Source organism: Megalobrama amblycephala, linkage group LG20 (assembly GCF_018812025.1).
Source record: "Megalobrama amblycephala isolate DHTTF-2021 linkage group LG20, ASM1881202v1, whole genome shotgun sequence".
Lineage (NCBI taxonomy): Eukaryota > Metazoa > Chordata > Actinopteri > Cypriniformes > Xenocyprididae > Megalobrama > Megalobrama amblycephala.
This window is the reverse complement of record NC_063063.1, coordinates 24,808,739-24,829,420: the sequence shown is the minus strand read 5'-3', so window position 1 is coordinate 24,829,420 and position 20,682 is coordinate 24,808,739. Positions and strand designations below refer to the sequence as shown.

General features: G+C 36.8%; 1 protein-coding gene across 1 annotated transcript; it reads left to right on the top strand.

Moving 5' to 3' along the window:
- Positions 1–115: 115 nt before the first annotated feature.
- nploc4 (NPL4 homolog, ubiquitin recognition factor) lies at positions 116–19,422 on the top strand. Its single transcript, XM_048170426.1, has 17 exons — positions 116–287; positions 1,398–1,478; positions 6,671–6,780; positions 6,892–7,119; positions 7,337–7,385; positions 9,075–9,169; positions 9,254–9,377; positions 9,599–9,778; positions 10,431–10,517; positions 11,820–11,891; positions 11,977–12,103; positions 12,385–12,545; positions 15,937–16,008; positions 16,349–16,441; positions 16,654–16,773; positions 17,067–17,169; positions 17,313–19,422. Exons 1-17 carry the CDS (start codon positions 273–275, stop codon positions 17,468–17,470), a joined length of 1,875 nt encoding a protein of 624 aa, XP_048026383.1. The 5' UTR covers positions 116–272; the 3' UTR covers positions 17,471–19,422.
- Positions 19,423–20,682: the final 1,260 nt, after the last annotated feature.

Sequence of the window (20,682 nt, the reverse complement as noted above, 5' to 3'; positions counted from 1 at the left end):
CTACAACTATATAATAATATATAATATATAAAATTAATTATCTTTAAAAAAAAAAAAAAAACGAAGAAGATACGGGAACATAACATATCTCCTAGTTTCTATCCGGTGACTTTAAGCATGATCCCGTCATAACCCGGACTCGTATAGATGTAGCACCGGCTCTGTGAGTTTGGCATCGCTGCATAGACCCGAGCAGATCACATAAACAGCGATAATAAAATACGTCAAGTCTCATTTTGGCGACATCAACGGGGACGGTTCATCCCTTCAACATGGCAGAAAACATAGTAAGTGTCAGTCTGCGTGTGTATGTTGGCAGTTTGAGTGAAGTCTGTCATCCAGTGATGAGGCAGCAGAATTGTTAGCATGATGCTAATGATCAGACTCACCCAGAATCGTCCAGAAATGCATTAAGCAATAAAAACAGCATTTATCTATGCGTTTACCATTCATCTGACTCGTTATGATTTAGCGCTGGGGTTTAATATTTCTGCTGAGGTTGACTTTATTTGGCTTGGCACAGGTTAATGAAGAAAAAAATGTGTCAGTGTTAGTAAGTTAATGTCTGCTTATTAAAGTCTAGATGAATTTCATATAAATGAATAGTTGAGATATTAAGGTATGACCTCAGTTAAGTTAGGATTGTTTTAAACTGTTGTGTTCTTTATAGTTTTATATCTTGGAAGTGAATTGACATTGAGTAACTTATTAGAGTGTTTTGAATTGCACATGATGTTTTGTTTTGCTTTTGTATTAAGAGATAGCTGTGAGACCAGGGGTGTAGCTCTGCGTTAATATGATATAATAATAATAATAATATGTCATTCAGTGAGATGTTTGGACATGGAGTCGTGTGGCATGCATCTCACAGTGTCAAATGTCAATGGTTTGCCCTCCAGCCACCTGTGTTGTTTTCATACTGGCTTGTTTTGGGCTGATTAATAGTTGTGCTCACCTGCCGTTTTAACCCAAGTGGTGCTCATTGCAGAGCCAAATGACATCCTGCTCCACCTCTTTGGGCATTATAGGTTGAGTTTGACCTAGTCCGGCTCCACCTCTGTGGATTTAATGAGTTGAGGGAAAGATATGGGTAGGGTTAAGATCAGGTTGGACCTTCTAGCTCCACCCATTACGCCCAAACTACATTCAAAGAAGGAGGAGCTGGATTTCATGCTCCACCCATGGCTCTGCAGTGAGCAGCTTCTCTTTTAATTTGTAACTTGCATTATGCCTCTAATTGAGATTTATTGTCCATTGAAAGTTAATGTTTGCTTATTTTTTCTGTACTAGGAATTTTTGTGCTAGATCTGTTCAAGAATCAAACATATGAGTGAATAATAAACATACCTGTTGCTCTAACTGTAAACTTTCCTTTCTTTATTTTTGTTCATTGACAGATCATCCGTGTCCAGTCTCCAGAGGGAATGAAAAAAATCGCCTCAACAAAGCGCGAGACAGCTGCAGCTTTCCTTAAGAAGGTAAAGGGAATAAAAATTTTGCCCTAGACCTCATTCTGTGCCATAATTTTCTTTCTCATATGTAATTAAAAGATAAAATCTACAATTATCTCCATTAAAATCTCTTATTAATAGTATGGCTGCACTGCATATATATATATATATATATATATATATATATATATATATATATATATATATATATATATATATATATATACACACACACACACACTAAATTGCAATAAATATACACACTAAAGAACAGCATTTATTGGAATTTTTTTTATTATAAATGTCTTTAATTTAAAACCCAAACACACACACACACACACACACACATATATATATATATATATATATATATATATATATATATATATATATATATATATATATATATATATATATATATATATATATATATATATATATATAATATATATATATATATGTATGTATGTGTGTATATGTATGTATGTGTGTGTGTGTGTTTGGGTTTTAAATTAAAGACATTTATAATAAAAAAAATTCCAATAAATGCTGTTCTTTTGAACTTTCTATTCGTCAAGGAATCCAAGGGAAAATGTATTATGGTTTCTACAAAATTATTAACAAGCACAGCTATTTTCAACATTGATAATAATAAAAAATGTTTCTTGAGCACCAAAACCAAACCAAGAGACTTCTTTCATTTACATTTACATTTAATCATTTAGCAGACGCTTTTATCCAAAGTGACTTACAAATGAGGAGAACAAAACTTTCAAAAACATTAAATAATTCTCACTGACCCGAAACTTTTCAATGGCAGTGAATGATATGCATTTGGTCTAAAAATGGAATGTAACTTTTATCAAAAAGCCTTTGTAGCCAAGCACATTAATTTATGTGTTAGTTTTTTATCGGCAGCAAAATCTTCATTCAAATGAATATTGAATATACTGTCAAATTCATTTGCTCACCCTTCACTGTAGTTATGACAGAGTAGGCGTTACTATTCACCACAGATTGTATCCATTGCCATGCCTCTGCACTTTTTCAAATGTTACATTCATAGGCTGTCTATAAAAAAGCTGAGAATAGCACTACAACAAAAGCACAGCATCAGATCCTGTGAGTCATTAATAGTGGCAACACAGACTCCTGCTGAGTGCTGAATGTTGATTTATTAATGAGGCAGCTCTGAAAAAGGAGACCTATGTCTATATGCTGCAGTCTCACAGATGTGGGCCGCAGTGACATGCATCTCCTCTGTGGTGCAAAGCTTGATGGGCGGTGTGCTTGCTGCAGAGTCAGGAATGAACCAGGGCTCGGGGCCAAAATGCCATCGAAAGCCCAAAATATAAAATGTAGGGCTCCTGTAGCAGGGTTGGTGTAGTTGGTTGAAACTTAGTCTCAGCCTCAGATGTCACGTTCATGGACTGCTGGGAAATCCAAAATGGGTAACCCTTCAGGAGTTTTGAAGTCATCGTCTGATTGGTTGAATTCAACAGGATTTCCGGGAGACATGTGTGTTGTGTTCTTTCTGTCCTCTGATGCCAAACCCCTTCACTGAAAGGTGCCCTAGATTCAAAAATTGAATTTACCTCGGCATAGTTAAATAACAAGAGTTCAGTACATGGAAATGACATACAGTGAGTCTCAAACTCCATTGTTTCCTCCTCCTTATATAAATCTCATTTGTTTAAAAGACCTCCGAAGAACAGGTGAATCTCAACATAACACTGACTGTTACGTAACAGTCGGGGTGTACGCCCCCAATATTTGCATATGCCAGCCCATGTTCCCAACATTATGAAAGGCATTAGACAAGGACAGCCAGTAACGTCTGGATGTGCACAGCTGAATCATCAGACTAGGTAAGCAAGCAAGGACAATAGCAAAAAATGGCAGATGGAGCAATAATAACTAACATGATTCATGATAACATGATATTTTTAGTGATATTTGTAAATTGTCTTTCTAAATGTTTCGTTAGCATGTTGCTAATGTACTGTTAAATGTGGTTAAAGTTACCATCGTTTCTTACTGTATTCACGGAGACAAGAGCCGTCGCTATTTTCATTTTTAAACACTAAATTAAAAAACATTAAATATCAATACATACTATAAATAATACTAAAATAACATTGCTACTAACCCAGACCTGCCTCTCCAACAGTGTAGCATTAGGCGTTAGCCACGGAGCATAGCCTCAAACTCATTCAGAATCACTGTAAACATCAAAATAAACACTGTACTTACGCGATTAGACATGCTGCATGACGAACACTTTGTAAAGATCCATTTTGAGGGTTATATTAGCTGTTTGAACTTTTTTTTATGTTGTTTAAGGCAAGCGCGAGCTCTTGGGGCGTGGAGCATGAGAATTAAAGGGCCACACACCCTGAATCGGCTCATTTCTAATTATGCCCCAAAATAGGCAGTTAAAAAAATTAATTAAAAAAAAATCTATGGGTTATTTTGAGCTGAAACTTCACAGACACATTCAGGGGACACCTTAGACTTATATTACATCTTTTAAAAAAACGTTCGATGGCACCTTTGAAGAAGAAAGCTGTCATGTTTACAAATGTGACCCTGGACCACAAAACCAGCCCTAAGTCGCACGGGTATATTTGTAGCAATAGCCAAGAATACATTGTATGGGTCAAAATTATCGATTTTTCTTTTATGCCAAAAATCATTAGGATATTAAGTAAAGATCATGTTCCATGGAAATATTTAGTAAATTTCTTACCGTAAATATATAATTTTTTTTTGTGAGTAGATATGCATTGCTAATGACTTCATTTGGACAACTTTAAAGGTGATTTTCTCAATATTTTGATTTTTTTTTTTTTTTTTTTTTTTTTTTTTTTTTGCACCCTCAGATTCCAGATTTTCAAATAGTTGTATAAATCTCAATTTCAAAAAAATTGACCCTTATGGCTGGTTTTGTGGTCCAGGGTCACAAATGTTACAATAAGAGCTTATCAAGATCAATTACACATTGAATTTTTGAAAGTATGTGAAGTTCGCGGCGCAATTGTCTTCCACAACATTCTTGAATGAATCATTTATTAGATGCACTCTGGTCTGTTATCATAGGGACATCGACTTTACATGTTCACACCCTTAAACACGATGCGGAACAAAACGAAATGTGATTGGTTGTTTCGTATTTAGGTCAGACATCCTCTTGGGTGGTTCTTTGGCAATGGAGCTACGTGAGACTAGCTGAAACTAAAACCATAAAAAAAACATTTATTGCTTTAAATAAATATAAAAAAAACAACATTTCTCATTTTCATTTAGTTTAACTTGATATACTAAAATAACTAAAAAAGAATAGAAAATAAAAAATATTCAAAATATTAATAAAAACTATAATAGTATAATTACTCTCTATAATAATTACTCTTAGATTTATTTTTTATAATCTATTTATAGGTTTATCTAGTTACATATATTTAGTAGAAAAGTAGTAATTAATATGCAGAATAAGTGCAGAAAAACCATTTCAACATGTTATCTCATGACAACCTCATGTCTCATCTAAATCTTAATTTTGATAGCTTAAGTTGTCTTTAGGATTATATAAATTTATATATGTCATAGAGGATTTTGGATGTTTATAGTTGAAGGTGCTATAGGCTGTTTTGAGACAGGCAGAGGGTTTGTGTTTGCCTGATGTAGACACTGCAGGGCCCATTAAAGATTCATGTGTCTCAGCAGGAGGGAGGAGAGTGAGTCAGCGATCAATTGAGACCGTCTCACTGTTTGATTTCAGCATTAAATAGCAGGAAAGAGACAGAGAGAAGTCGAGGAGTCCAGCTATGTGACTGAGAATTGTGTGCTTATTCATCTTGTGTTCTGGTGCTTGGATCAAAAGAAATGCAGACTGCATTTTTAAAACATTTCCATGTGGAATATGTTATTAACACAGAACACATTTTACCATTCCACTGTGCTACTTTTCCATAGTTTTTTTTTTTTATGTAAACGCTCTAGATAGACGTTTTTGCTCATGTCTCTTATCTTTTGCAGCGTCTCGTGCATGACGCAGCATTCTAAATCCACTGCCCTCGTTAAAATAAGTTCAACTTTTAAAAAACGCATCTCTAGACCTTGAGTTTTCTTTGTCCACTCCACTGACCTGCGTCTCGTGTTGTGAATGGCCCCTTTTAAGTGAGTGTATTAGGTGCTTTTGATTTGAGAAATTGATGACTGCATTTGCCGTGTTAGCTGCAAAACATCTTTGAAAGATACTCAGGGTTTTGTCTGATGAACTTAAAGGGTTAGTTCACCCAAAAATGAAAATTCTGTCATCATTTACTCACCCTCAGGTTGTTCCAAACCTGTATGAATTTCTTTCTTCTGCTGAACACAAAAGAAAATATTTTGAATCTTCTTTTTTTATGGGTAACCAAACAGTTAAATGACTTCCATAGTATGGAAAAAATATTATGGAGGTCAATGGGGCCCATCAACTGTTTGGTGAGACATTCTTCAAAATATTTTTTGGGTGAACTATCCCTTTAATAGCAAGTAAACTAGATATCAATGAGTATCTATGTAATTTTAGTGTGCAGCTATGCACAGTACCTTTTAAAAGTTTGGGGTCAGTAATATAATTTTTTTAACTGAAAGAAATTAATACTTTCATTCAGCAAGGATGCATTCAATTGATTATTTTCTGTATTTTTAATCAAATAAATGCAGCCTTGGCTAGCATAAAAGATTTCTTTCAAAAAAGGTTTACTGACTCCAAACTTTGAATAGTAGTGCATGTTGGTCAATTTTGGTAGTATTTTATCCTGATTTTGTCTACCATGCAGTATTACTAATTGGTTAATAGATTTTTGCATTATGTATGTCACTGTGTAAAGCCTTCACTTCTTTTGAAAATAAGTTGCATCTCTCTTTTAGTTTCTTGCATCATCATCTCAAATTCTTTTTCATAGGATTTTTATCTGAAAGTCAAATAATTATCAGTGTCTGAAAGTCAAATAATTATCACTGACACCACATATTTTGGATGCACTCCTTACGCCACAACCAAACGACTGTATGTCATCTTATAAGTAGAAGCTCCAAAATGAGGATTAGACATCTAAAATGGACCCAGAATGAGAACAACTGGGCTGCAGTTACATTAATTCCATCAGTTTCAGGAATACAATGAAAAACTTTCTTGTTTCTGACGTCCTTTGTTACCTTCTTTCCAGGTTGCCAAAGAGTTTGGCTTCAGTTCAAATGGTTTTTCCATCTACCTGAACCGGAACAAGACTGGAGAGATCCTGTCACAGAACAAGACCCTCAGCCTGCTGAAAATCAAGTACGTGTGCAGTTGTGAGAGATTGTTGTGCAAGTGTGGGTTTGTGTCTTGACAAGAGCATGGCATTGTGTGTAAGCAAACGTGACCGAGTTGTTTTTCTTTGTCTTTTAGGCATGGCGACATGCTATTTCTTTTCCCATCCTCAGCGGGACCCTCCAGTGAGAACATGGACACAGCTCAGCCTCACACTTCTTCTTCCTACCCCTCCTTCCCTTCCTCCTCCTCCTCATCATCTTCCTTATCCCGCTCACACTCTGCACCACAGATCCCAGAGGATGAGATTGACCAGTATCTGTCTAAGCAGGAGGGAAAAATCTACAGAAACAGAGACCCCCAGCTGTGAGTTGGCTTTTCTTTCCACATTACCTCAGAAAAAGTTTTGATCTATATTGCATGTATTGTTCTCAAATCCTAGTGGATTTTCAGAGTTATTTTCATGCCATACTTTGGAGCTATTGCAGCTTAGGGTTACGGTCTCTCATTGCAATATGAGGATTGCAGAGTATGCAGAGGCTATTTTTATGTTTACAAGTCATTCTTTGTCATTGTTTCTCAGGTGCCGGCATGGTCTCATGGGGAAATGTGTGCATTGCGTACCTTTAGAGGTAAGAACTTGTGATCCTCTCTTGGAACACAAGAATAGTGATTGGAAGATGGGTCTAACCCTGTGGTTCTCAACCGGGGGCCTCAGCAAACTTTCAGGGCGGCCTCAAGATGACTTAAAATAAGCTAAAACAAATCAAGATGAAAGTTCATAGCTTATTTTAATTTGTTCCCTCAACAACTATCATTTTTATTTAAGATCCAGGGTCCCCACAGTCTTGGAAAACCTGGATATATGAGGAATTTTGAAAGTATTTCAATATTTTATCTCAATCTAAAACAAGTGGAAAAGTCATATATAGATATTAATCTAATTTTAATGTAATCTTTACAAGTACAATAAGACAATGTTTTTTTTCACATCTGAAAAAATGGATTCCTCTTATATTCAGGGTCTAGAGTTTTACAGGTCAATAATACACCCTCAACAATAGTTGGCGCCAAATACGTGTAAAATGAGTGTGCCAAGAAATACGGTGTGTCAGAGTGTAACTTCAGATGTTTGCAAGTGCAAAAAGACAGTTTTAAAAACACTAACAGTTAAAGGGTTAGTTCACCCAAAAATGAAAACAATGTCATTTATTACTCACCCTTATGCCGTTCCACATCCGTAAGACCTTCATTAATCTTCGGAACGCAAATTAAGATATTTTTGATTTAATCCGATGGCTCAGTGATGCTTCCATAGCCAGCAATGACATTTCCTCTCTCAAGATCAATTAATGTACTAAAAACATATTTAAATCAGTTCATGTGAGTACAGTGATTCAATATTAATATTATAAAGCGTCGAGAATATTTTTGGTGCGCCAAAAAAACAAAATAATGACTTATTTAGTGATGGCTGATTTCAAAACACTGCTTCAGGAAGCTTCGGAGCGTTATGAATCTTTTGTGTCGAATCATGATTTGGATCGTGTGTCAAAACTTTGGCGATCCGAACAGCTGATTCGACACGCTGATTCATAACGCTCCGAAGCTTCATTATTTTCATTTTTGGGTGAACTAACCCTTTAAGAGCCGTGTGACTGTCATGTTTGCGTGCCTCACTCACGGGGCCAAACATCCCACATACGTGATTTTAAAATGTAAAACGGTACCCAGATTTCTACAAAAACTACAACAATATTTCACTTCTACTGTTAACAAAATGTTGGTAGGCTACATGGTTTTCACTATGAGATGGATAGCCTAACTGTCTAACTGTGTATTTTTATGATATGCCAAAAGGTGTTTATTTGGTACATTTTATTTGGTATTTACCATATTTTAAATACAAAAATTAATATATGAAAAATATTCAATATGAATATTATGTTTAAATAAAAGCATTTCTTTATAAAATACAGGATTTGATCTTCAAAATGCCTTTTTCTAATAGGTACATCTTGAAGGGGGGTCGTCTTATAATCAGGGTCGTCTTATATTTGGAACAATATGGTATTTTATTTATTATTTTAATATATTGACCCCAAGTTACTGTAAATTAAAAAGTTTGGTCATTATAGCAGAATTACCTTAAATATCTTGATTTACATGGAATTTTGTCTTGGATAATGAGGGGCATTGAAGTCAAAAGGGTTGAGAACCACTGGTCTAACCTAGATGTGTTACACAGAGAGTACTGATTACAACACTACATGGCACAAAAGTACATTTACTAAGTCATCTTCCATTTTCTGTTTTAATAGCCTTTTGATGAAGACTATCTGAACCACCTAGACCCACCGGTCAAGCACATGTCCTTCCACGCCTACATCCGGAAACTCACGGGCGGAGCAGACAAGTTAGTGCTTTTGGGAACTCTCCACTTTTACCTGAATAAGACTGTAGAAATAAAGTGACTTAATAACGTTTTCCTGTCTGTCAGGGGGAAGTTTGTGGCACTTGAGAATATCAGCTGTAAGATTAAATCCGGCTGTGAGGGTCATCCGCCCTGGCCAGAGGGCATCTGTACCAAGTGCCAACCCAGCGCCATCACTCTCAACAGACAGGTACCCAGCTCCTCTCAGTCTGTTTCATAAATCTCTTTAATTTCATCTACTTCTTAAATTACATACAGACAAACTGTTCACAAATCACTTAATTTATTTAAAAACGAACCTTCCACTTCTCTGTTTCCTGGCCGGGTGGGTAAATAAGTGCTTCCTGAGGTGCAGTGTCATGATTATGCCCATGTTTTGATCCGTTGAAACTGCAAAAATTCTTGTTGCAGAAATATCGACATGTGGATAACATCATGTTTGAAAACCACACCATTGCTGACCGTTTCCTTGACTTCTGGAGGAAGACGGGTAACCAGCGGATGGGGTACCTGTACGGACGCTACACTGAGCACAAAGACATCCCTCTCGGCCTTCGAGCAGAGGTTGCCGCCATTTATGAACCTCCTCAGGTGAGAGATTTAGAATCAGTGGCCCATCATCCTTTACTGCAATTATAACAATAGCACCAAGTATGTTTTCAAAATTTTGAGTGACTGATTTTCTAAGCTATGTTTGTTACCTGCACTTGTACCAGATAAACACAAGAGGGCAGACTAACTTTTATAGTTAGGCCCCCCATTCTCAGACAAAATTTGAAGGCCCCCAAAGATTTCTGGTACTTCTGCTGAAATGAGAAATAAGCAGATTTGTAAACTTTATTTACAGAAACTATGAGTTACTATGAGTTATAATAACTATAAAGATTTGTGATTACAGGGCTTTTTTCCCCCCAAAAAATGCAATTTCTACCCAATCAAATTTTAGAGCTTGACAAAAATGTATGTTCATTATAAACATTCCCATGCCTTTTTTCTAAAAAATTCAAGAAATCACACTTTTAAAATTCCCTCATATATCCAGGTTTTCCAAGACTGTGGATATCCTGTTTTTTTAAATATAAATGAAATTTGTTGAAGGAATTAATTAAATTAAAAAAACAAAACAAAAAAGTCACTGACCATGTCTGCTATTTCATCCAAATACTATTTGATTCAAAAAGGTCAAAGTATTTTTTCACTGATTCATGCTCTTTTCCTTTTCCATATGTGTACTGTGATTCAGATTGGAACCCAGAATAGCTTGGAATTGATTGAAGATCCAAAGGCAGAAGCAGTTGAGGAGATTGCTGCAAAACTGGGCCTACGGAAGGTGAGAGGCCTTTTCCATTCCTTTTTAAAATTGGGGGCTTGTCCGGGATAATTAAATGGTAGTTTATGAAAGAAATAACATTTTACCTAAGTTTTTAAAGACAACAGGTCAGGATTTAAAATCATCTGCTTGAGGGAGAGGAGGGAGCAGGTTGCTTTAATGACAAAAGCATAACACATTCACAGGTGGCTTCCATCAAGACCAATAAGCTAAATTACAATAATCTACTAGTGGCAATGTGCAAAACACATTCAAAACAAAGACTACAACCCAATATAAAGGGCAGTTTTATTTTAGTATTACAGACATACTATTGTAGATTTATTAATAGTTTTTTTAAATCAAATTTAAGTTAAAAAGTTTTAGTAATTTTGTTGTGCTTTTGTCATTTTTATTATTATTTGAAATGTCCATATATAGTTTCTATTCATTTTTTTTGTTTTATATATTCAATATAAAAAACAGACACGATACAGCATGAGGTCATTTTGTACCTATGTGTCCTGCTTTTGGGATCTCTCTCTATTGGCATGACTGTAAATAGTACAATATTGCCAAAGCTTTGAATACATATATACATAAAACAATAATGAATAAGAAAAACAAAAAACAATATAATAGAAGAAAGTATGTCATGACTGTAAAGTTCTTTATTGAGTTACTGAATTTGGTTAAGTAGAGATCTCTTATAGGTATGTATCTCTGTCTCGATCTCTCCTGTCCTATAGTGAACACACACCCTTTGCTCTCTGGGTAACCAGCTCTTTCTGTGTCTGCCAGTCTCAATGGCTAGACTGTGTTCACAGAGCCTGTACTTGGTCAGGATCCATCTCTGCTTTGTGTCTTTGACACTTTGAAGATATTCTAATTCATAATTTGATTTTACTTTGTGTTTTAGATTCCTGGTCCAAATGTTCCAGATATGTATTTTTAGATTGCTTGATAATGTGGTTTATTTTGATGTTTGGGTGAGAAGCAGTGCTGGTCTGAGACTGGTTAGTGTTAGTAGAGTAGTCAGGTTAGTAAGTCTCAGAACCAGCTTGAGGTGGGAGGCTGGATGTTTTTAGTGTAGATCTGCTTTAGTCATTCATCCCATGAGGCTCTGTAATGGGATTCTCAGAGTTCCTCTCTCTCCACACCTCTATGACTTCCATATGATACTTTCAAGTTACTCTGATGGATGATAGAAGTGTCCCTTGTTTCTGCCTGAGCATGTGGAACAGCTTTCAAATGTAGTTTTGGCACGGAAACTAAAGCTTTTTTTGATTAGTAATATCAGCTGTTTTTTTGTTTTTTTTTCAGGTGGGGTGGATTTTCACAGATCTGCTATCAGAGGACACCAGGATAGGCACCGTGCGCTACACCAGAAACAAGGTGAGTTGGCAAATGAAAGATGAGACTAACTACATGCTGTGTTCTAATATCATTATTGACCAATGGATATGTTTCATATGTTCAGGATTCATACTTTCTGAGTGCAGAGGAGTGCATCACAGCTGGACACTTCCAGAACCAACATGCCAATGCGTGTCGGCTTTCTCCAGATGGCCATTTTGGATCCAAGTTTGTCACAGTGGTGGCAACAGGTACGCAGCGTCCTCCTTTGCACGAGATTTACTGCTGCTGTTCTGTTTTCCAGTGAGGTGATAAATTAAGGCATTTGGTTGTGTCAAAAGCCTGTGTGGTTTTGCTTCAAGGCTGATAAATCACTCAGTCTGTTTCAGTCCATGCTGGATTTTCTTTTTTTTTTTTTTGAGAATGATACAGAAAATGAACCGTTTTAGTACTTAAAGAAAAAAGTTTCTTGAAAAACAGAGCGTGGATTTGACTGCTTTAGTATTTTGTGTGTGTGTGTGTGTGTTGTCAGGCGGTCCCGATAACCAGGTGCACTTTGAGGGGTATCAGGTGTCCAATCAGTGCATGGCTCTGGTGAGGGATGAGTGTCTACTGCCCTGCAGAGATGCTCCTGAACTGGGCTATGCCAAAGAGTCCAGCACGGAGCAGTACGTCCCCGATGTCTTCTATAAGGTACTGGACTAAATCACTCCTACAGATTATCAGGCATACATCATATTATGAAAGACAGATGCTAAATTCATAGGTTGCATGAAATTATGATGCATGGACACATGCACATACATTACATTTGGGTAAGGTAGTTTGGGTTGGTAAGATTTTTTATGTTTTTGAAAAGTCTTAGGCTCACTAAGGATGCATTTATTTGACCAAAAGTCAAATTATTACTCGCTAATATTGTGACATTATTACAATTTAAAATAATTGTTTTCTATTTTAATATATTTTAAAACAACCAGCAGCCATTACTCCTGTATTTACTGTTACATGATACTTTAGAAATAATTCTAATATGCTGATTTGGGCTCAAGAAACATTTGAAAACAGTTGTGCTGCTTAATATTTTTGTGAAAAATGTGATACATTTTTTCAGGATTCTTTAATGAATAGAAAGTTCAAATGAACAGCATTTTTTTAAATAGATTTTTTTGTAACAGTGTGAAAGTCTTTACTGTCACTTTTGATTAATTTAAAGGGTAGGTAACAGTTTTTTCTACCAATCTCATGTTAATCTTGAGCACCTATAGAGTAGTATTGCATCCTTCATTTCTCCGAAAATCTTTAGTTTTATCATATTTATAAAAGAGAAGTCATTCCGAAAAAAGCCGAGCTCTTGCAGCTTTTGCATAGAGGTTGTCTGCTAGCTGCGACATCATTATAAATAAAAAGGGAACAAAAACATTTGTGGTGTTTACATTTTATGCACTTGTGCGCCGATTTCCAACAAAACACAGACATTTGATGCAGTTACTCACCACCCTTGATTAGCAAATCCAGCGACGAACTGGTACTTGTTTAGGGTTAGGGTTAGCACAACTCCATCATTTCCCCCACAAAAAACAAACTTCATCCACTGTTCCCTTAACGCTAGGTTCTTTGGGAAGCTGAAAAAGGTAATTTTTCCCACACAAACAAAAACACACTACTTTGGTGACAGGAGCTGCGTCTCATTCCGGAGGTCACATTTGTAGGCTGCATATGTCATCAAGGATGTCTTATTTAAGAAACGTATCCGTAATAAAATTGACTGATATTCATTGTGAGGTGTAAAATACTGTCATTTCTTTCTTACTTTGCAATCTAACGGTTATTTTTCTTAAATGAGACTGCCTCGATGATGTATGCAGCCTTCAAAGGGTGCAGCCTCTGAATTGGGACACAGCCATTTTTGAAAAATCTCCCGGCTTCCGTAACCCGAACGAAGCGTGTTGATGGGCGTGCTCTTGCTCTAAATGATGTGTGTGTGCACGCATATCAGGGAGAAGTGCCCATACAAAGAATTCTGCTCTCTTTTGAAGTCATACAGGCCACACTCGGGGAAAAAAAAACTCTCCGAAACTTGGTCCCGAACCGGAAGTGGTGTATTTGGCACAGAAATACTCCGTCATACATCAACTCGTGTTTTGAAACTTTGGCCATGTTTAGCATAAGAATGCAACTCTTTAACTCCCTGAGGTCCGAAAACGCGCCGGCGCATTTTGCAGGATTTTTTTCACATTGCAGCAAAACAGACTTAAAATACTCCGTCATTTCTTGTCATAGAGACATAAGTAATATATCAATTGAAACTATAGAATATCTTCTTTTATTTGTATATACTCAGAGTAAAAACACAATGTTGTGCTTTTTGTAAAATCTCCTCTCCCTCTGAACGAAGTCCAATCTGATAGTTCTCAGAAAATGAACTGTAACTTATGAATACTAATGACAAAAAAAATGACACTTATGTCTAAAGAAACATTGAGATGCCAGGTTTTAAATCGTGCAAGTCAAATGGAAAACAAACATTCTGTGTTTATGTAATCTGTATGAAAAGAGAGCCCTTGTCAGAAGTCTGTGATTCAACTCATTACCCGCTAATGCGGCCACGCCCACGGAGCGAGCGCTATTCAGAGGCAAATTCAGAGGCAATACATGCATTCATCGTCTCAATCGTGTATTTATTGTCTTGAAAAGTGTTTATTTGGATGTTAAAGCCATGGTTAGCGATCTCTAGAAGACATGCCGTTAGTTCCTAGTTCCTTTTCTTCTTTATATGAATTTGTAGCCTAAAGGTGTACAGAGAGCACCCTCCAGCTGCAAGTATGTATTGAAAACACAGTATCCAGCACTCATAGTGATGACAATAAATATTACTTCTCAGTATAGAAAATTGACATAAATATATAAGAATCCATCAATATTTCTCCAAATGTGCATGCCTTTAAGCTAAAAGCCTATATGAAATGCCATAGAGGTAACATAATTGTTCAGACACTTTGCATCACAGAAATACATTATATTTTAAAGAATATAATAGAATACCATTATTTTAAATTGTAATAATATTTCACAGTATTGCTGTTTATGATGAGCTGAGACATTATTACAGAGGGTTTTTTTCACAGCCTACCTGACTGAAAGGCCTCATTAATATACAAGTCATTTCAGGTCATTATTATGTGATTCTTTTGTCTTCTCGGGTGTAAATGGCCCATTATTCATGATTATTCACGCCTCCACGCATACTGTGTTTCTTGACAAAAAGTGTCTTACAAAAACTAAATCAATATATTGTTTTATATGAAGGAGTAGGCAATATAATTTTTACATAATTCTGAAGCAAAAACTCTAGTCTACAACCTCCAATACCCAGAAGTCTTGTGAACACAGATTTAATATACTTTTTTTGGCCTTATTTCAGTGACTTAAGTTTTTTGTTTTTTCAATAACCACGCATAAACATTATTCCTTCAAAAATACAAACATGTACATACATGTTCCTCACATATTATTGTAGCCTAGTTTGTGCTGAATACAGTGTAATGACACTTTTGTCATTTATATGTTTATGAACAACTGAAAAAAGCACAAATGTCAGGGCATGTCAAAACTTCTCCAAGCCCCAAATCAGCCTCAGACTCCAGAGGGTTAACAGTGTAAATAAGTCAGAGTGCATGAAATAGCATTAGACCCCCCCTTAATGCATTATTGGTTAATAAATGTATTAATTTCTTTAAAAAAAATAATCTTACTGACCCCAAACCTTTGAACAGAAGTATATGCATGTTTTCAGAACAGTCATACAGACTTTTTTTGTCTCTCTCTTTACATTTTCATTTCTGATCCAGCATGTAACTGTAGCCTTGTTCATATCACTTGCAGGTTTTGACTGATGTTTCTGAACAGTCTGAGCTTTCTTTTTACCTGAGCTTGTCACATTTCTTAAAACAGAGGGAACGAAAGTTAATATGTATTGCTTTAGGCATAAACAGTCTTATCAGCATCACTTCTGCCACAGGAAAGCAGGGGATTGTGAGGCATAAAAAGGCTCAGATTTTCAAATCTTTTTCTTCACCCTCAGGATACAGACAAATTCGGCAATGACATCACGCATTTAGCCCGACCACTGCCAGTGGAGTACTTGATCATTGACGTGAGTAGTTGTCATGTTGTTACAACCACATACTTTTGCACTGATCATACTCTAGGCCTTCAACCTACACATCCCAGTCAAAAAACCATTGGTGTAGAGGAGTAGATTTATACAGTTGTTGTCCTTTTAACTTTGATACAAAGACATAAGTGAATAGCTAATCTTTAAGACCCAACAGAGAGCCATATGCACATTATGGTACATGGCATCAAACTGGCTGTAAACAAATGGCCTATTCCTGATTGACCCACTGAACTTCCTTTCATTTAATGCTTTGTAAATAAATGAATGCTATCATAGTCTTTTGTTTGTCATTGCTGTTTAACACTCTATTTTTCAGATCACAACCACTTTCCCAAAAGACCCTGTGTTCACCTTCTCCTCTACTCTTCGCTTCCCCATCGAAAACAGAGACGCTTTGGGAGAGACTCAGGTACAAATTTAGGGTTTGATGTCTCTTTTCAGTCTAGGGATGATACTTTAAGTCTGTAGCATATCTGGAGACGTCTGTCAGCTTCTGTTGGTGAACATGTATAAGCCTTGCATTGCGCATGAAACTGTTTTTAATTGTATTCTAACATTTTTAGTCCTGCCCCTAGATGTATAGTTCTTTGTTAAATATTCACTTAAAATGTGTGTGTGCAGGACTTCCACAGTTTAGCGACGTATCTTTCCCAGTGTTCTTCCTCCTCCTCCTTCCTGGGCATCGTCTCGGATTTCCACCTGCTCCTCTTTCTTGTCACCAATGAGGTCATGCCCTTACAGGTGAGTTTTTTTCATTGTATATATATATATATATATATATATATATATATATATATATATACACACACACAACACAATCTCCCACTTAACCCTGTAATTCTTTCCTTTTTTTACTTTCTTTTTTGGTTCTTCAGGTTGTCATGCTTGGTTTTTATCTAGTTCCTCTGTAGGCACAACTGTGATACTTGTTGTTTGGTGTACTATACTACTGCTATGCTTGTTTTTGCCAAGAGTGAACTTCATCTTCTAAAAAGTTTGTACATTTATTTTACCCTTCTCTCTTATATCTACAGGACAGCATCGGACTTCTGCTGGATGCAGTGAAGACATCCAATGAGGAATTGGCTCAGACCTGGAAGAAATCAGAGCAATGGGCCACAATCGAGCAGCTCTGCAGTGAGTAGTCCTGTTATTTTTAGTATTATTTATTATTTTTAAGGACAATTTTTCACAATTTGAAGGAGTTTATTGCTGAGAGCATCTCCATTTTTATAATATTATGATTTTTTTTTTTTTTTTTTTTTAATTGTTTATCCCAGGCACAGTTGGAGGGCAGCCGTCCGGATCTATGGATTATGCCATGGGTGGCCCAACTCTCCCACAGTCCTCTTCGGCTGTGTGGTCCTGCCTCCACTGCACCTTTATGAACCAACCTGGCACCGAGCACTGCGAGATGTGCAGTTTGCCCCGCAGCTAAAACCCCAAGAATCCGGGCTGAACCGTACATCCCACTGGGAACAGCAGTGAGAGTGGGCGTGCTTCCCTGTATTCCTGCCGTTTTAGTATGCCTAATCCTTAACTCCTCCCCTCCCTCACTGACTGTGTCGGATCTAAACGCCTACGCCAGCCGCGTGCTCGAATATGCGCCCAATCCAACGCTGTGAGCTGCATCACTTTGATGATGATTGATGGCCGAAGATGATGGGTTGTACCCATGTAGCACTCTCTGTGTGAGCCCAGTGCATTCTGGGACTTTTATTTAGACAAAGCACTTGGGCAAAGCTCTTTTCACCCCACTCATCTCCCTTTGCGGTCCAATATAACCTTTCAGCTCCATTGGTGAAACATGATCAATTTTTCTGATATTAAACGTCTTTTCCCAACTCTCACTGAGGATGTTGTGTAAATAATAAACAGAGAAGGAATAATGCTGTTATTTAATTTCAAAAGATTTTATATGTTGAGAGAAATTACTTTTTCAAGCCCATTTTGAGGTAAATGTGCAGCTGAAACATCTTTTTCACATCACCATAGTGTTGCAACACTTTCTTTACCTTTTTTTAATTTTCTTCCATTAATTTTTCATAATCCTTCACTTTGTTTTGATGGACGAAGAGTTTCTTTGAGCGTCAGTTCTAAATGCTTGACTAGATTGAAGTTTAAAAGGGTTGGTTTGGCTGCAGACCAAGAGTACGGTTCCTTTTCCTTAAGATTGTAACTGATTGATGACTTCTGAAGGCTTAAAGGGATAGTTCACCCAAAAATGAAAATTCTGTCATCAAATACTTACCCTCAAGTTGTTCCAAACCTGTATCAATTTCTTTCTTCTGCTGAACACAAAAGAAGATATTTTGAAGAATATGGGTAACAAAACATTTGATGGGCCCCGTTGACTTCCATAGTAATTTTTTTTTGGTTTGGTTACCGATATTCTTCAAAATATCATCTTTTGTGTTTAGCAGAAGAAAAATTCATACAGCTTTGGAGCAACTTGAGTAAATAATGACAGAATTTTCATTTTTGGGTGAACGATCCCTTTAAGAAGCTATGCTTTCCACATTCATTTGTTTACATTTGCCTCGTAAAAACTGTAGCCACTCAACTTTGGTGCTGGTACCATTTTCTGCACCGTTTCACTGTCATCGGCCTTTCATTATCAGTTTCCCCTTCCGTCCCCCTGGCGCTTGTCCAGATTTCAATTATGGAGATAATTTTTCCCCCGGCATTCAGCCCTTGAGGAGCCTATCTCATTGCACTTTCAAAGGTTTCTGTCAGGGCCGTTTCTGAAGACCCTCACCCACCTGCTGGCTCCACATCTGGTGGAGATAAAGAGAGATTGACTGATAGGGAAAGAACAGAGCTACAATTATAAAAGCAAAAGTCTAAACTTAGTCAACTTGATTGACATCTTTGCCCTTGGATGTTTTTGTAAACCAGCCTCATAGATCTTGTAGATTGTTCTGTGCAATCTGGGCAGATTTTACTGGCTGGACACAGGGTTATACTGTCTTATGACAGACTTTTTCATTTGGTCATGACTTCCTCAGTGTTTTAGAAACCAGCCCAAAGACATGATCTCTTAAATATGCATTCAGGAGAATTTCAGCCCTCTGAAATTATCTAGATGTTTACATTGCGCTATATTTTGTAGAGTTTCTTCAATTTCTTGATTCTCAAACTCACCCATCATTTTCGACACTAAAATCAGTCTATTGGTTCACTTAGATAGGCACACATTGATCGTTGCCCACAGGATAAAGTCTGTTTTTGGTTTAAAAATTTGAGGTTTGAGGTTGTACAGTCTTTTCTCTGAGCTGCAGATTGCTGTACTTACACCCCATTGTCACAAAAAAAGTTGTATGCTTTCGATTGGTTTTGGGTTTTTAAATACAAAGATAATAGTTCAACAATAAAACAGATTCCTTTGGACGCTGTGGTCTTGTCTTTTTTTCTTTTTCTTTTATTACTCATGCAGTCAACAACAAATTTTGGCCATACAAAAGTTTATAGTTTTTGTCCTAATGATTTGTTTCCAAGGTAAGTTCTCTATGCTGTCTGATGTATCGCTTTACATATAGCCTACTTCAAGGGCTCTACATACAGTAGATCCCAAACAAACAGAGCAGATGGACTTATTCAAAGTTTGGGTTTGGTTTTAATATAGGTCTTCTGCTGAGTGGAGATGCATGGATGTCATAAAACCTACCACTTTCATTGTAGGTTCATTTATGAAAGGTACACCTGAACTTTGTTCAAATTATGTTTAACAAACCAGTTATTTGTTAGCATAAATATGAATGTAACCTTAGGGTTAGGGATATTTTAAAGAATGTTTTAAAAAATTACAGTGAAAAAAGTGAAAGTGATCTGACGTGTGGCCAGGTATGGTATTATGCTGTGCATTTCACCCATCCAAGTGCGTGAACACACACCCAGAGCGGGGGCAGGCGTTTTTGCTGCGGTGCCCAGGGAGTGATTGGGGGTTATGTGCTTTGCTCAAGGGAACCTCAGTTGTGGGTAATGAGAGTGGAAGAGAGCACTGTTCATTCTCTCCCCCCACCAACTTTCCTGTCAGTACTGAGGCTCGAACCCGCAACCTTCAGGTTACAAGTCCGACTCCAACCATTAGGCCACAACTGCCCCCAAAAAATGGCTAGGTCAATTTTCGTTTCTTAACAATTGTTGAAGAATAGACCTGAAGTTTTACCTCCATGAGGACCTCATGTGTGTGGCAGATGAGTCGCTGGAATGCTGAGGTAGAGTGAATTTGACATCAAACATCTTACCTGAAGTTCTCTGAAGTTAAATCTGGGAAACCAGACACATCTGGATCCTATCGAGTCTTCTCAACTTAACTCTTCATCTTCATCTCAAGTAATGACCAGTTTTATGGGATAGTTGTAGATCCTCAAGAGACTTCTGCCATTTTGTTTTTACCTTTGAACTTTGGAAGACGTGATTGGCATGTTTTGGTCGCTGTCAGTATGGTTTTAGCTGATATGGACATGTGTGAACAAATCCACACCAGTGAAAATAGGTAGGCATGGAAACCTTATACATCATATTTGTAATATGGTTTAATTTAGCAATTAAATAGTTTTATATAGTTGTTTTATATTATATGTTATATATTATTCCTTTACCATTACTAGTGGCATTGTTTTCTCAGATGTTTCCAGGGATGTTTGC

Bases quoted from the DNA above. Each gene is read 5' to 3' on its own strand.
- nploc4 (XM_048170426.1), top strand. The intron at 9,170-9,253 runs GTTAGTGCTTTT...CCTGTCTGTCAG, and splicing joins CTCACGGGCGGAGCAGACAA to GGGGAAGTTTGTGGCACTTG. The intron at 9,779-10,430 runs GTGAGAGATTTA...ACTGTGATTCAG, and splicing joins CCATTTATGAACCTCCTCAG to ATTGGAACCCAGAATAGCTT.